Below are 17,947 nucleotides of genomic sequence, written 5' to 3'. Positions count from 1 at the left end.
ACTGTTTGCCAGTTGAACGGATTGTTCTGGGATTCATGATTTATACACTTTTATCAGGTTCCCAGTACTACAACAGGAATGACTGCACCAGTGTTCATTGTACAGCGTACCATTCATCAGTTGGTCAACTCTTGTTTAGCAGGAAAGTGTGTCAAGGATCACACCTGTGTCAGTCAGTCTGAAATAGGAGCTAGTTTGGGGGGGTTAACATGGAGCAAGCGGCCATTTCGCTTTGAAACGATGCAGCCTTGGCTCACTCAGGCTTCAGTTTAAAATGTGCTGAGGTGTTTGATGGTACTGTAGGCTAATGCTCTTTCCAAGCAATTTCTGTATCCGAGTACCAGATGAGGCACTGAACGTAAGCTCAAGATCTGGATCGTTGAAAGGTCAGATCACTTGAGCCTATAACATCTTTACTTGCATTAGTCACTGTAGATTGCTTTCAGAAAGGTAGAATTCTGTGGACCTTTGATCCTCTTTCCCTGTCCTTTCTAATCTCTCTATATTTTGAGCTGTGTACACTGTGTGCAAACTGCTGTTTCACCGATTTGCTCTGGGGGGGGGGGGGGAAGTGCCTTAAAGGAGCAAGAAAGGACTTGGAGTAATGGCATATTTACAAATACACTTGCCAATATTTTAGTGAGTATTATTTTAAAATGATGGAAGCACTTTAGGTTGTTAAACTGCAATGTTTTTCTTAGCTGGAATGCATTTTTGTTTCTAATATGAGGCACTGTTTTAATGCAGAGACAGTCCTAATTTTTAGACTTTGCATGGGCGGATGAAATGAACAGCATGAATCTTACACTTTGTGTGGGATAAACGCTATTTAAATCTCGCCTGAGCTGCTAGGCATCACACTAATGCTGGATCAAATCCAGTCAAAGAAGAGAGGTCATAATGAAACTAGGCACCATCTGTGCAGTGGAAAATTTGAGTTTTGGGCTTCTGGAACAAAGCAGGAGGGCTTATCTTGCTGAGAATTGTTTAAGGGGTTTGAGGGTAATAGTTCAGCTTGTACAACTGTTTGCACAACATTTCTTCCTTGTAGCTGTATCATTCTTCTCATACAGCAGGGGTGTCAAAGTCGGTCCTCGAGGGCCGCAATCCAGACGGGTTTTCATGATTTCCCCAATGAATATGCATGGAATCTATTTGCATACACTGCTTTCATTGTATGCTAATAGATCTCATATTCATTGGGGAAATCCTGAAAACCCGACTGGATTGCGGCCCTCGAGGACCGACTTTGACACCCCTGTCATACAGTAACTGGTTTGAGGAAAGGGATGGGCCTTGCTGACTGCAGAATACCCAGTTTTAAAGTTTAAGACTTTGCTGATTAGATTCTAGAACAGTTATTTTCAAACTTGGTGGTGGTAGGGGAGGCTCATCTCAAATGACTTCACATCATCTGTGTGCGGGGTTACAGAAACAGGGCTGAGCCCCACCCATAACCTGAACCTCCACTACTCATAACCTATGAATTGGACCTATGAGCCATTAGCACAAAAATGAAAGTTCTTAGCATCATTTCAGGTGACAGCCACAGTATGGCAAAAAACAGACAAAGTGGAAGATAAAATTAAATGGAAACAAAAAATGAAAAATTACAAGAATCAGATCAAAGAAAAGCGTTATAACTGTTATGCACAGAAAATAGGAACAACCAATACAAACAGTAGAGAACTATTCAAACTAGTAAGCAAAATAACAGACACCACACAGATACTACAGAACCATCACGATCAAATCCCAGACGTCTCCACCCTAGCCAACCACTTTAGGAAAAAAATCACCGACCTCAGAGCCTCAATACCCCCTCCTCCACCCAATCTTGAATTCAACCTCAAAACGCAGAGTAGTGAATCCAAAGACGATATGAGCTGGAACCACTTCGAGCCCCCAGATTGGAATAACTTCCTTGCACTTTTCAACAAATACTCCAAATCAAATTGTCTACTAGATGAATGTCCATCTAAGATCATGCAAGATGCAATACCAGAATTTAAGAGGGACCTATTTAACTGGGCAACTTACTCTCTCAAAAATGGAACCTACCTGGAAAATATGGGACACATCCTAATCACACCCATACCCAAAGACCAGAAGATCTCGCTCACACTGGCGTCCAACTACAGACCCATAGCGAGCACCCCCTTTTTCACCAAAATGCTGGAAGGGCTGGTCAACTTGGAATTAGTTAATCACTTAGATAAGTACTCTCTCCTAAATGACCACCAATCTGGATTCAGAAAAGGATTCAGCACCGAGACAGTCCTAGGCTCTCTCCTTAACCACCTATACGACCTTTTCAATCAAGGTTCCAGCGCCTTGATCCTACAGTTAGACTTCAGCAGTGCCTTCGATCTCGTGGACCACGAAACTATGCTTAGGTGCCTCAACGAAATGGGAATATCAGGAAGAGTGTGGACCTGGTTCCAAGGTTTCCTAACCAAACGATCTTATCAAGTGGTCCATGAAGGAAATTACTCTGAAAAGCCCCTTGGGAGTCCCACAAGGATCCCCCCTATCTCCCACCTTGTTCAATATATACATCTCTTCTCTAGGCCACCTTTTACAAAAGCTTAACCTAACTTATTATATATACGCAGACGACATCTCCATATTAATACCAATAACAAATGTGACCTCAACCAACTCAAAACATATCTCCTCCATCATGCTCGAAATAGAAAAATGGACTTTAAACTTCAAACTGAAATTAAACTCAGAAAAGACAAAGATTTTCCTTGCTAGCCCAAATGAGAAAATCTCCGCAACTACAATATATGTAAACGGCCATGATCACCCAATACTAAAAACCATAAAAATACTGGGAGTCACCCTGGATACCCACCTGTCCCTGACCGAGCACATAAACTCGGTGACTAAAAAATGCTTCTTCATCCTTTGGAAACTGAAAACCATAAAAAAATACTTTGACCCGCTATCCTTCAGAATATTGGTACAATCACTGATTTTATCCACCCTGGACTACTGTAACATTGTCTACTTGGGAATATCTAAAAAAAATGTGAGAAAACTGAGAATAGTTCAAAATACGGCCATCCGTCTAATATTCGGACTAAAGAAGAGCGATCATGTTAGTCCATTCTACAAACTCCTTCATTGGTTACCAATTGAAGCACGAATTCTATTCAAATTCTCCTGCCTCTGCTATAAACTAATCTGGGGACTGGCCCCCAGCTATCTACTACCTCACTTCGAATTCCACTCCTCTATTAGGCCTACCAGAAACCGTAACCTCTTTACCTACCCAAATATCATAGGCTGTAGATATCGCACCTTCTTTGATAGAACATTCAAATTCCAAGCAGGTAGACTGCAAACTTGGACAGGCTACTTCACTTATGCCGCCAGAGAATCATATAGTATCTTTAGGAAAGAACTAAAAACCACATTGTTTAAGAAATTTATAACCTAACCAGACTTCTCCCCTAAAATCGGAGCCTCCTCCCATCCCAAGGAGTCCGTCTACCCTCTTCTGCCAAAATTTCTATCTTTAATTGTTACCAGTTTTTCCCACTGGTGCCCGTCCTTCGTTCAAATGTACCAACTTAACAACTTACTTCTCATCAACATCTTATGTTATCTTTTTCACCTTCGCAGCCTTGCACCTTTGTAACTCAAAGCGCAATCTCCTTTCTCTTCTCCTACTTATGCTCTGAATATCGTCAACTGTATAATGCTACTCATTGTGAAACCATGTAATACACAGCCCTGTAACTCTCCTGTTACTATCACTAGATGTTCAATGCTATACTCTGTAATTCGCTGTCTGTACAGTTTCTCTTCATTGTAAACCGCCTAGAAGTCGCAAGATTGTTGGTGGTATATAAGAATAAAGTTGTTATTATTATTATTATTATTATTCCCATTGTGTTCTTTTCTTATTAAAATAGCAGCAGCTTCATTATTCTCTGAGTACTGGAAAAGTTTGGCAGTGCTAAAGAGTTGCACCAGAAAACTTGAGGGAGTCACGTTTGCTTCTAGGCTACACTGAGATTGCTACTGCTGGATCCTCTTTCAGGCAAATTCTGGCCCAAAGTCAGAGATTGTCGCTAAACCTGTTTTAACTGCTTTAGCAATGATCGCATTTGCTGACCTGATGCACAAAACAGCTCACCACGTGTTTTTCCCCTCGATTGCCCATTTTCTGATCTGGACATGCAAATTAGCTAAAACCCCATCCAAACTAGCCAGGTGATTGATGCACTAGCATCACTTGGCAATGCACAAAAAAAACAAAACCCAGGGGTTTTAGTGATTAAAAAAAAGCAACTGGTCAAGATCAATCGTTTACTTGTCACCGATAGTTCAACCCCTTCGTTTTTTTTAATGGGCACAGATGCTGTGGGTGTATTATATACATACAATATCTGACTTTTTAAAGACCCTCCCCCCCGCTGATGATGGCCCATTGACTTCCCCCCGATGAACCGGCATCGGAAAACGATACTCCCTCCCCATGGCAGAGAAAAGGGATGCCCACTCCCTCTTGCCATACCGACCCTCCCATATGCACGATAGAAAATTGGCAGGAAGGATGCCCACTTCCTCCTGCCATGGTGATTTCCCCCCACATGAGAGAAAATTGGCAGGAGGAATGCCCACCTCCTCCTGCCAACTTATGCTCCCCCAAACCCCCCTCCCCGGTACCTTTTTGAGAAGTTGGAAGCAGGAGGGAAGCACAGTTTCTCCAGCTTCCAGACCTGCCTATCCAAAATGACATGTGATGCATGGGGAGGGACCTAAGATCCTGATTGGCTCAGATGCCTAAGGCCCCTCCTCCTGGGCCTTGGGTTCCTCCCTCTGTATCCCATGTGATGCACAGGAAGGGGCCTAAGGCCCTGATGGGCTCAGACTCCTAAGGCCCCTTTGGGAGGGCGTCTGAGCTCATCAGGACCTTGGGCCTCTCCTTGTACATTACATGTTGCACCGAGGAGGGGAGGCCTGCCATTTTGGATCAGTGGGCCTGGAAGCTGGAGGAAGCGTGCTTCCCTCCTGCTTCCAACTTAAGAAAAAGGTACTGGCGGGATTCAGGGGAGCATACGGTGGCAGGAGGGGAGTGGGCATCCCTTCTGCCTTTTGGGGGGAGGGGATGGGATGGTTGAGGGGGCTTCATTGGCAGGAGAGATTGGGCATCCCTTCTGCCAATTTTCTCTCATGTGGGGGTGAATATTCCTCCTGTCAATTTTCTTTCGCGTGGGGGGGGGGGGGGGGATCAGCATGGCAGGAGGGAGTGGGCATCCCTCCTGATTTTCACTGGCGCAGGGGGTGGGGTTCAGTCCCCGGTGCCGGTTCGTTTGGGAGGGCAGTCATTGGCAAGGTGTGGAGGGCTTTATTCTTATTTTAAAAAATTGGGCAGATACTGTGCGTGTGTAAGACACACAGCATCCGTGTCCATTAAAAAGAAAAAAGAAAGGTTTCCTGCCCTGAACAGCTGAGTGGCAGGAGGCTGCTTTGGGGCTTTCCTTGCCTCTCAGCTGTTCGGGCTTCCCCTGCCAGCTCTGCGCATGTGTGAGAGTCACTCTCACAGCGATCAATCAGATGGAAGAGTCAGGGATTACAACGAACCGCCACAAAAATCATTTGCATGCAAAATTTTTAGTGCATCAACAGCAATTTTAGAATCTGCCAAAAATCAAATCAGAGCAGACCCATATGTCTTACCAATCCTTCTTAGTGCATCTGTCTCCTGTACTGTCATAAGACTGAGATTCAAAAAGCGACGCTTAATTACTTTCTTTGCAGTATCACACCTTTTAGCAAAATGCAAACTGAAACTGCTAATGAAGAAATGTTTAAGGTATTTACTTTTAATTTTTACAAGCTTTCATTTAAGGGTGTTGCTGAGAAAGTTGTTAAATGTGAGCATTGGATTCTGCCTGTTGGATGTATATAATCAATCTGCCCATCAAACAAGAGCATATCATAATTAATTGATACTTTCTGTGGGACTTTCAGTAATAAAACTGCCACAGCCTCCTCCACCCTCTGGATCCCTTGGCCCAGATCTCTAACCTGGTCCCTTAATCCTCAGTGCCCTTCTCCCTGCCTCATTGTCTTGATGGATCTCCTGACTCTGGGGCTGATCCAGAAAACTTCCCACATGCTTCCTGTAGGCTTAGCTCAGTTTTACTGTTGGATATCAATGCAGAAAGGGTTTTAGCACAAATGTTAACTTGTGCAGAAACCCTTACCATAAATGCATGCAAATGAAACTTTTGGCCTTGCAATTACTGCAGAAAATATTTGCTAGGGTCCAGGGCAGCATAAAAGGGTTGATTGAGAGGGTGTTTACTGGCATGCTCTCTTTCTCCCCAACCCAGATCATCCTGAGCCATATGCCTGCACTGTCCTCCCTGGTGGTCTGGCAGCCCCTTAACCTCTATAGCAGTCTGCAACAGCCCTCTCTCCTATTCATTCCTGATAATGTTCTATCAATCTGTGTCCTCCTGGGGTTTTAGTTTCTATCCTAGAATCAATCTCTCCTTCATTTTCTCAGGTGGTCTCGAAATCGTTAAGTGACGGGGTGTGTTCCTCCCCTCATTTAAGAAAGCGATAGTTCATCCTTTATTGAAGTCTCGTATGTTGGGGTTGGAGCTGGAACATTTTCATCCCATCTCTTCCTTTGGCTTTTTGACCAAGGTTTTGGAAAAGCAATTGCAGGCTTTTTTGGATGAGTGCCATTTTGGACAATTTTCAGTTTGGCTTCAGACCTAAACATTCCACCGAGCTTCTCGTCCTTTCTTTGCGTGATAGCTTACGGAGTGGTCTAGATCAGTGGTTCCCAACCCTGTCCTGGAGGACCACCATGCCAGTCGGGTTTTCAGGATAGCCCTAATGAATATGCATGAGAGGGATCAGCATATAATGGAGGTGCCAGGCATGCAAATCTGCTCCATGCATATTCATTAGGGCTATACTGAAAACCCGACTGGCCTGGTGGTCCTCCAGGACAGGGTTGAGAACCACTGGTCTTGATCATGGGGTGTCATTTTTCATGGTGTGTTTGGATGTGTCAGCGGCTTTTGACACCATTAATCATCAAATTTTGTTAGCAAGATTACGGGCGATGGGTATTTCTGGTACAGTGTTGAATTGGTTTGAGTCATTTTTAGATAATCGTTCTTTTTGCGTAGAAGTGAACGGGATGAAATCAAATTCGGCATCCTTGGTTTATGGGGTTCCACAGGGATTCACTCTGTTAGCGGTCTTGTTTAACATTTACCTGCTTCCACTCTGTAAGGTGTTGCGTACATTAGGTGTTAGGTTTCACCTTTATGCTGATGATATTCAATTCCTTATTCCTATTGAAAAATCACAGGATGAATCTTTATTACACCTGAATGATTGTTTTGATGTTATTCAAGACTGGATGCTTCAAAATCAATTGAAGTTAAATGTCGCTAAGACCGAAGTTTTATATATTGGTTACGGGAAGAATCTGGCATCATGTCCATCTGAGATTTCCCTTGTAGGTGAGGTCATCCCAGTGCGACGGCAGTGCAGGTATCTGGTAGTTATGTTTAACTCTACTCTCTTTTAAGGCCCAAATCAAGGCAGTAATATCTGGCATGTTTTAAATTGCATCTACTCCAGAGGTTACGCAATTATCTTTCTTATGACAATTTTCAAACTGTTATTACATTGATGATTTACACCTTTACTTGATTGTTCTAATTCCTTCTACTGTATTTAGGTTTGCCTAAATGTGTTTTGCGCTCATTGCAGCTTGCACAAAATGCCGCTGCATGCCTTATTGAACATGCTTCAAAATTCGATCATATTACTTCGATACTTCGAGAACTTCATTGGGTCACATTTAAGGTACTTTGTATGTTGTTTTAGGTGCTCTCTATTGCAGTGGCATTGTCCCTCTCATGAGCTACGGTCCTCAGACAGTTTGAAATTAGAAATTCCTTCACTAGCTGCCATAAGGCTTACAGGGAACCGTAAATCCATGTTTTCTGTGCAGGGCCCAGCTCTTTGGAATGCCTTAACTTTGGCGTTGCGTCAATTGAGCATACTGTGGCAGTTTAGAAAGGGTGTGAAAACTGTTTTATGTAAGCACTCTTTTGGTGCTAGTCATGGACCTCTGGTCTGACCCAGCGGAGGCAACTTCTTATGTCTTGAGGCATAAAAGGATATAGGTGACTAAAAATTACAACAGGCGTTTGCGGATCGCCGGACCGAAGGTCTGATCCGGAGATGGCGCTTCTTATGTTCTTATGTTATGTGACTGTGTGAGCTAGAGTTGTTTTTTGTTGCTTTGTACTTGTCTGTTCTGTTTTTTTAAAATTTGTAGGTGCTTATTGAATCCCGCTTAGATTTGTAGATAGGCAGGTTATAAATAACTGTAAATAAATAATCTATTGCCCCCCTCTTATACAATTTCACTGGTTGTATAATTACCCACCCCCTCTTCAGACTCAAACCCCCAATTTTTTAAAAATCCTTACTGTCTAGTTGCACCCGCTGACCCCTCCACAAGCCCTTTCTGCCATACCTTTGAAGAGAATCAGGATCAGTGGCAGTAGACCTTGCCTAGTGCATCCCCAGGATGCACTGTGTAGGGCAAGGTGCCACCATTTTCCAAGATGCCGGTGCCAGAGACATGAGCAAATGGGCATCGCTCTTGCCTCTCTTCAAAGGTAAGGCAGGGTTGGCTCAGGAGAGGGTGGGAGGAAGCCAGAGATTTCAATTTTTTAATTGGGGGGTTTTGTCCAGGGAGGGGGGTGGCCCATCAGTGACACTTTTTAAGGATTGGGGCCACTAGACTGCCAGGGATGTTGTTCAGAAAGATGGGAGGGGGCATATGACAATTTATTCTTTTAATGTCACCCTTTCTGTTGTTGCCTAAGGCTTTTGCAGCTCAGGTAGTGACAGTAAAGGGGACATCTGTCAGTGAAGTTCAGATTACTGCTGCAATATTAACAAAGCAGTAATTTGCATGCACTTTGATTATTGCATCTTGTGGCAAGTGATCTGCAGTTATAACGTGCTGCTTTCTGTATTGGTTCCTTTGTTCTGTCTCCACCCCCACACTGTTAAACCTCCAATCTCTATTACCATGTCCCTTCTTAACCCCTCCCTTCGTAGTCCAATTCCAGTCTTTTGTACCCCCTAGTGTTTCTCCAGTTTATTCTTCTGTCTTCTCCCTAGTATGCCAACTTATTTCAGTCTCTTACCCCCAACCCTCAGCAGGCTTCTGGCATCTTAACCCATCATCAACTCTACTATGAACATTAGAAAATTTTTACCACCCATGACAGAAACCTAGTAGGCTTATACATAAATCCAGACTTTGAGACATTAATTATATATTGTGTGTTCCTTTAGGAGCATTCCTTATAAAACCCATATTTAATTATGAGTTCATGAACTGTACAAGATGGTGGGAAGTGTGAAATTTGCAAATCTATCAAGAGTATTATGAAATTTCTTCTTTTTCTTGCACTTTTTTTGTAATAGATTGCATACATTCTATTCCATCTGTTATCTTCCTTCATATCCCAGTGCTACACAATCATTACCAGCACACCCATACAAATGCATTCACATCTTTGAGCTTCAGGGTCCTCACAGATATCCAGACTAAGTAAATCATAAGGGTGAGATTTTCAAAGTAGGTTGACTGGCATTTGAAATCCCCCTTGTACTTAATCTGGTTTAACTAGTTGGCTAAATTTATCTGCTCTAGAAATGGGGATCAACAGAAATACTTAAGGGGCAAGAGGAAGTCTTAGCAGAATGGCAGGCTTCAATCAAGGTGGCTAAACTGGCTGAGTTATAGATGCTGAGATTTAGGGTCAATTTCAGCTTCAAACTCTTACAATTGAAAATATTGGCTAAGTTCTGGCCAGTAGGCTGTATGAGGCTATACATTTATGGCTATCAGCAGTTGTCTTCTACTTTTTTGTTGTAATAATTCCTCAACAAGATAACAAGGTATTAGCCCATTGTTTCTGAGCGAGATATAGAAACTATTTGCTAAGTAGAAAAGGTCAATCACCTATTTTGTGGACAGAAGTGAGACTGAAGCAAACAGCTATTCAGACAGGCTGGCAAATAAAAAATATTTGTTATTCAAAGCAGAAGCTGAATAGGAGGCCAAAGTAGGGCAAATAGTTAAAAATTAGTATTTAATGATGCTTCTTTTGCAGTCTTGTCATGTATGCAGGAACATAAGTCTGGAGACTATGACTTTTAAATCTTTTATGAGAAATATAGTTAACCATTATGTTTCCATTGTGTAGTGAGTTAGATAATAGGCTGTTATGTCTGCTGTGGTAGATTGTGGGTGGTCTTAAGAAAACAGTTCTTGAAAGCAGAAAATACATTTCTATGTATTATTGTATTATTGTCTTCTCACCTTTGAGTTCTGAGTAATCCGAATTTAACTTCTCTAAACCTAATTTTGCATAGGTTGTCTAGGTCAGTGTTTTTCAACCGCTGTTCCGCGGCACACTAGTGTGCCGCGAGATGTTGCCTGGTGTGCCGCAGGGCCGCCGGGCCCGGAGCTGACAGGGGGCCCGAGGCAGGGGCGCCAGTAGCTCGCCAAGGCAAAGTGAGTCGATCACCCAGGACTCACTTTGTCTTGGCGATCTAATCTATCGGGCCAATCAGTCTTCCTCTCCCCGACGTCAATTCTGCAGTCGGAGAGGAAGTTCGGGCCAGCCAATCGCTGCCTGGCTGGGCGGAACTTCCTCTCCGATTGTAGAATTGACGTCAGGGAGAGCATGCGTCGGCGTCGGCGTCGGCTTTGGGGCCTGTTATCCATTGGTGGGTCCTGTTCCCCGATGGCAGCGGCAGTGGCAGTGGCTTGGGGAACGGCAGGGAGAAAGAAAGAAAGGGGGCAGGCAGGGAAACAGAAGGAAAGAAGAGAAACAGAAAAAAAGAAAGAAAGGTCAGGAAGAGAGGAAGAAAAAGTTGGGGGAGGGAATGAGGTGTGGAGGAGAGAAAGCATACAGGCTGATAGAAGGGAAGAAAGATTGGATGCACAGTCAGAAGAAGAAAGTGCAACCAGAAATCACCAGACAAGGTAGGAAAAATGATTTTATTTTAAATTTAGCAAAGTGGAGGCAGTATTACCACAGTTTTCAAAGGAATTTGCCCAAATAACTTAATAGTTAACTGGGTAAATTCCCAGAGATGAAAACTTCCCTTCACTTACTATGCACAGTTCTGAATTTATATCTGCTGTCTATATTTTACAATATGGTCACCTTTTACTAAACCGCAATAGTGGTTTTTAGCGCAGGGAGCCTATGAGCGTCAAGAGCAGCGCTGGACATTCAGCGCAGCTCCCTGCGCTAAAAACTGCTATTGTGGTTTAATAAAAAGGATGGAGGGTATATTTGTCTATTTTTGTATACTATAAAAACCAAATACAGAGAGAGACTGAGAGCTGTTGACGAAGAGCTACGTGTGTGTCTTTCTTCGATTCCAGCCAGAATATCAGCTTTGTGTTCAGCCAAACAGGCGCAGGTTTCGCACTGAATAAAGTATTTTATAATTTTTATAATTTTTATTTCGTAATAAAGTAATTATAAAATACTTTCTTTGTGTTTATTTGATTCCTATTCAAGAGAATTACTTTATATATAGTCAATATAGGCAGAGAGTTAAATTTTTTAACATTTTCTAATGGTGGTGTGCCTCGTGATTTTTTTCATGAAACAAGTGTGCCTTTGCCCAAAAAAGGTTGAAAAACACTGGTCTAGGTGAGGAACAAGATATCCAAATCTGGATGTGCAGTTTACTTTTACCAAAGGCTTATTGAATGCAGAGCCTTTTGTAAAATATCCATAAGGATATGGGAAATGCACATGTGTTTTGCAGCACGTACAACAGAAACAAACGTGTTACAAAGAAATGTGTTCAAAAGAACAGCATAACTTGGGAATATGAACATGTAAGTGGCAGATTTTTTAACTCTCATTCCAACCCCAAATACCTTGTGGTTTGTTCAGCATTTTGTGGTTGCCACCAATTAAGCCATATTTGTCAGAATGATATTTAATAACTTTTAAATGCACGAGGGACATCAAAATAAGATGATTATTTCATTATATTCTGCACTTACTGTTATTGATGCTATTTATCCATAATACAAAAGTCAATGGAAGTAGGGGAGGGTGGTAATTTTATATATTGTAAGATAAATCAGAAAGATTGTCAAGTGATGTGTTTAATTGTATTGTTTTATTGTTTGTGCACTTGATGTAAGATTGAAAACGAATAAAGAATTTAAAAAAAAAAAAAGTCAATGGAAGTAAGGCATAAAGATTTAAATTTACCTACCATGGAGAAAATGTATTGTCTGTCTATTTGAAAGAGAGATTCAAGATACCGTATGTATAGTTTTTAAGGGGCTAAGGCCAGAATATTTATGCTCCCTCTGTACTGCTTTGTTCCAGATTAAGGGGAATTCTTTTAAGTTCCTGTGCATTCACAAACTGAACTAGAAATCGCTCGCTATCTAGCCTTTGCCTGCTTGGGCCCTTTTTGGAATAGCCTACCAAATGGCTTATAAACTGAAGAGTTTTACTATAATTTGCAAACAAACTTGAAGACCTAGTTATTCATCAAAATGTTTAAAAGATTATTCAACTAAATTCGAGATTTAATTGATGACTTTTGAAAGGAATTGTTATTTGTGTTATAAATAATTGTTTTATTATTTTATTTGTAATTCATATGTTTATATATTGTATTCCACTTAAAGATGGTTATAAAAGCAGATTATCAAATTGACAACTAAACTAAAAGTAGATGTCTAGGAGAAGTCAATGAAGGATCCCATCTAGATAACTCAGGATAATAATAATAATAATAGCTTTATTTATATCCCGTCATACCTATTCAGTTCAAGATGGTATACAGTAAAGTAGAAATACAGCATGGATACAGCAGGGATTGTGGCAAAATGAAGATTACAGCATTGGTTTAGAGAGGGGGTACATGTTGGAATTTTAGGTGGGAAGGATGGGTTTCGAAGGATCAGACATACTTGTTGAATAAGTGGTATTTCAGAGATTTTCCAAAGGATTGGTCTGATGGGGAATTCAAGAGGAGGGCGCTTAAAGTATTGTTCCAGATGCCTGCCTGGAAGGATAGTGTCCTGTCAAGGAATTTTTTGTATCAACATCCCTTAGGTGTGGGGAATGAGAATAGCAGAGTATTGCAGGAGGGGCGGGGGTGGTCTTGAAGAACAAAGTGTTTCATGAGGTAGGTGGGTGAGGTGCTGAATAGTGTCTTGTAACAGAGGCAGCTGAATTTGAAGATGATTCTGGCTTCGAGCAGTAGCCAGTGTAGTTTTTTAAGTTATGGGGAGATGTGGTCAGATTTTTTCAGGCCGAAGATCAGTCTTACTGCCGTGTTTTGGATCGCTCTTAGTCTCTTAATGGTAGATAATGTTGCAATAGTCCAGTGAGCTTAGAATTAGAGATTGAACTAGCAGCCTAAACACGGCGAAGTCAAAGTAAGGTTTTAGCGTGCGTAGTTTTCATAGTAGGCAAAAGCATTTATTGATCAAGATATTGGTATGGGCATCAAGGGTGAGTTATTGGTTGATGGTGACACCTAGAATTTTTATGGTAGGGTTGACTGGGAAAACGCTACCGTTTAAATTGATTGAAGAGTCGATGGTTTTGTTTGACGGGGTCTCAATGAAGAATTTGGTTTTATCCGAGTTGAGTTTAAGTTTAAAGTTTTTTGTCCATTGAGATACCTGGTTGATGACTGAAGAGATGAAGGATCTGGTTTCGGTTGATAGGTTGGGGATGGGGATGATGATTGTGATGTCGAATGCATATATGTAAGATTCGATGTTCAGCTTTGACAGTGCTTAGCCTAGAGAGGACATGTATATATTAAACAGGGTGGGGGAGAGAGGGGAACTTTGTGGGACTCCACAGGTGTTGACCCATGATTGTGAGCTGGATTGGTCACTGATGACCTGATAAGATCGTTTTTTCAGGAAACCCTCGAACCAGTTTAGAACTTTGCCCGTAATTCCAATAGCATCCGGACAGTTAAGTAGGATTTCGTGATCCACCAAGTCAAAGGCACTACTCAGGTCAAATTGGAGTAATAGTGCTTGGCTCCCTGCACTAAGTAGGTGAGAAATGTGATCCATAATAGAGGCTAGTGCGGTTTCAGTGCTGTGGTGTTTGCGGAATCCTGATTGGCATTCGTGTAGCGTAGAAAATTTATCCAGATAATTTGTTAGGGCAGTGTTGATCAGGCCTTCCATCAGTTTGGTAAAGAAGGGGATGTTGGCTACTGGTCTGTAGTTGGAGGTTGATAATACGGGGTCCTTGTGGTTCTTTATGATGGGAGTGATGAGGATGTGGCCGAGGTCCGTTAGGAATTCACCGTTGGCCATTCCTTGTGAGATCCAGTCGTAGAGCAGAGCTTTGAAAAGCATGGGAGCCGATTTCATGATGGTGGGTGGGCAGTGTCGAGATGGCAGTGGGAGTTGGCGTATTTGTTGTAGATTTGGAGGAATTAGAACCAATTGGGATTTTCAAAAAAGTCCCAGAGCATGTCAACTGGGATAGAGACGGAGTGGGGGTTAGTGGTGGGGAAGGGGTGGGTGGAGGGAGAGTTTTGGAAGGGTGTGCGTAGCATGAGGATTTTTGCCTTGAAGTGAGATGCAAAGGACTCCACGGATGGTAGTTGGGTGGAGGGAGATCTTTTATAGTGGTTAACGTCAAACAACATGTTAATAAGTTTAAAGAGTTCTTTGCTGTTGGTTGGGGGGGAACCTATTTTGGTCGAATAATAGGTGCGTCTCTTTTCTTTTGAAATTCTTTTATATTTGTGTATCTTGGATTCTCCAGATTGCTTTGTCATTCTTGTCTTTTGTTTTGGTCCAGATTCTTTCTAGTTGGCATGCCTTTAGTTTAAGTGTTGTAAGTTCCATGTTGTACCATCCGTCTATTATTTGTCGTCTTTTTTTACCTTTCTTTAGCGGAGCAATTTTATTAAGAATCATGGTGCTGGTGTTGTTCCAGATAGATTTGCAAAGGTACTTATCTGGTTAGCCTGGTTTGCTAAGTGGATGTACTGATGAGAGGGATATTCAGTGGTAGCAATTAGGTAGTTGAATCCAACCACTGTGCTGTAAATGTAAAACAATGAAACCAAAAAAGGACTGCAGAAATTATGTACAGGATATGGGAACTTTATTAAGAACAATAAAATGTTGTTTTCCAAGGATGGTTCATATGGATAAGAAACAGGACCCAACATGATGTGAAACTGAGGAGCAACTAACCTAGGAGCCTTTCACCGTTCATCACTTTAGAAATTCACACTAAATCATTGAAATCCACATGGTTCTTCATTTTTTGAGTGATAGAACATTCTGGAAGGAGTGTTATTCGAAACACGGACCATGTTGGGTCCTGTTTCTTACCCATGTGAACCATTCTTGGAAAACAACATTTTATTGTTCTTAATAAAGTTCCAGTATCCTGTACATCATTACTGCAGTCCTTTTTTGGTTTAGCAATTAGGTAGTGTCATTATTTCCTTTGACTGCCTCAGCACTATCCAGGCAGTGCTGGGGTGGTCTGTAGGTGGAGCCAAAGGTTATCTAGGAATCATTCATATTTAGTTCACTAACCAGATAGCTATTGCTGCTAACTGAATAACATTTCTGGATTGGCACTGAAACCGTGTATTCTTCATAGACAGTTAAGATCCGTGCAGCCAACAATTGATATAATTGCATGATGATACCAGGTTTGAATGGTTGCCAAAGCACATAACATTAAAAGAATACAGTACTACCCATGCTTCTAAATACAAAAGTTAACCAGAGTGTGTTGCAAGCACAGTTCAACCTGCTTCATCGCCCTTATTATGCAGATTGCAGTACACAACAAAGTCCGAAGACAACTACCTTTTGCTGCAATATTTATGTAATACATCACTAGCTATGTGACCGCACAGATCCTAGTTGTCCATTGAAAAAAGTGAAGCTACATACCTGTAATGGAGTTTTTCCATGGACCAAAGAATTTTATAGCCACACATGTTCACCTAACCTGTTCCCAGTTAGTCTGCTCACAATAGATTACAGTTATTGGTTGTATTCAGTAGAGTGGGACCACTCGTGTAGTAATACTGTATTCTTTAATGTTTGTTAGACTTTGGTAACCATCCCGACTTGACACTATTATGCAATAACATCACCAACACTGTGGCTGTAGGATCCTACTGTTCATGGAGAGCACATGTTACAGGTGTGCAACTTCACTTACAGCACCAGCCATTATCCATATCAGTGCTAACCATCTGGTTTCAGTTTAGCTATGTCAACAGGTGTTTTGCCTAAATTCTGATTACTGTGATAAACACTGGGTGGTCTGCAAGTAAATTTCAGATTTTTAAGATGTTTTAAACACCAAAGAATTAAGCCTAATTGCCCCCTCAATCACTTCTGCCAGCTCCTGACCCTCATATATGCTTTGCCGACAATTAGACTTTATGAGATAAACGTGTATTTCCTTTGCAAAATAAGACATACAGTAGGTGCAAACTTTGCAGGCCCACTCAAACTACTCCATGAACACTTTTCTTTGAAATTGTGTGTGCTTTGGATATATGTGTGTGAGTAGTTTTATTTTAAAAATAGCCACTTTGATGCATTAGGCTATTGACTCCTTTCTCTCTCTCTCTCGTTTTTTTGTTAGATATGTTGATGATGTGATCAGCCGAATTGACAGGATGTTCCCAGAAATGACCATTCACTTATCCCGGCCCAATGGAAGTTCTGCCATGCTGCTGGTATGTTTCAACACTAGTCACAGGGGGCTGAGGAAGGGGGAATAGCAATTTTTCAGGCTAGTTTTATAGTTTGATTTGTAAAAGAAATAAAAATCTATTGGTTAATGTGTTATACAGAAACAAATTAAGTGAAGTCAGCAGGTTAGAACACTGGGAAATAGGTGGAGCCAGGAATACTAATCCCTTTTTCATTACAAATTTCTGTGATTCAGTTTATCCAGCTTTATTGATTAATTAGAATTTAATTGTTCATTTTATGCTTTCCAATATCTATTTCTTTTTTAACTTGCTACACCAGCACAGTCCTATGGGTTATGTTATCCTACCAGCAGATAGTGGCAAAGGGGTTATACTTTCCATCGATATCACTGATACAAGGAATATTTCTCTGCTTCTAGCATATGGTGCAAGTTGGACTGGTATAGCAGGATTTTTCAAAAGATGTCTGACTCCTAGGGATGCAGTCTAGAACTTGTGATGTCAAGGTTGAGTCTTTGGCTGGTGGAAGTTCTCAGGTCTAGATTCTCAAAAAGCCACGTTAAAAACTGACAGGCTGCTGTCGCAGCTGTTATAGTAGCGATTTTTTAAAAATGAGCTATTCTCCAAAGAACACTCATGCAAATGAAGTTGGTGGAGAGTAGCGAAGATTCGCTAAATTTGCATGTGCCCATCACTGGTGATAGCAATAGGCACATGCACAGAATAAACAAAAAAACAACAAATTGAGCTGCCGAAGTCAAGAAACCCTCCAGCCGATAGCTGGAGAGATGCCCACTCTCTCCTGCCGCCAAGCAACAAACTCAACAACTACCCCTTTGGCAGTGGGAGAGATGCCCACTCCCTCTCGCCACCAAACAGTTGCACCCCCCGGCAATGGGAGAGATGCCCACTCTCTCCCACCGCCACGCAACAGACACGCCAACTTGGAGGCATATTTGCAGGCAGCCACATCCAGGGTGAATCATCTCCTGGAAGATTTCAGTTGCATGGTGAATTACTTCAAAAGCCACTTTATCTCTTTTCAGGCCTTCAAGTATTTCTGAGGTCCTCTTCAACACCAAGATGGGGTTAGTCTTCCGCACTCAGGCAGTGTTTTCTTTTTACATATGGCAGACCC

General features: G+C 41.8%; 1 protein-coding gene across 1 annotated transcript in view; it reads left to right on the top strand.

Annotated features, from left to right (window-relative positions):
* The window catches only part of MED27 (mediator complex subunit 27), a 426,900-nt gene that overhangs the window by 288,229 nt on the left and 120,724 nt on the right, over positions 1-17,947 (top strand). The window contains exon 4 of the mRNA XM_033961506.1: positions 16,737-16,830. Within this exon, the coding sequence (XP_033817397.1) occupies positions 16,737-16,830 (94 nt within the window). The remainder of the gene's footprint in view (positions 1-16,736; positions 16,831-17,947) is intronic.

This window comes from Geotrypetes seraphini, chromosome 10, assembly GCF_902459505.1.
Source record: "Geotrypetes seraphini chromosome 10, aGeoSer1.1, whole genome shotgun sequence".
Lineage (NCBI taxonomy): Eukaryota > Metazoa > Chordata > Amphibia > Gymnophiona > Dermophiidae > Geotrypetes > Geotrypetes seraphini.
This window is presented reverse-complemented; position numbering and strand designations above follow the sequence as displayed.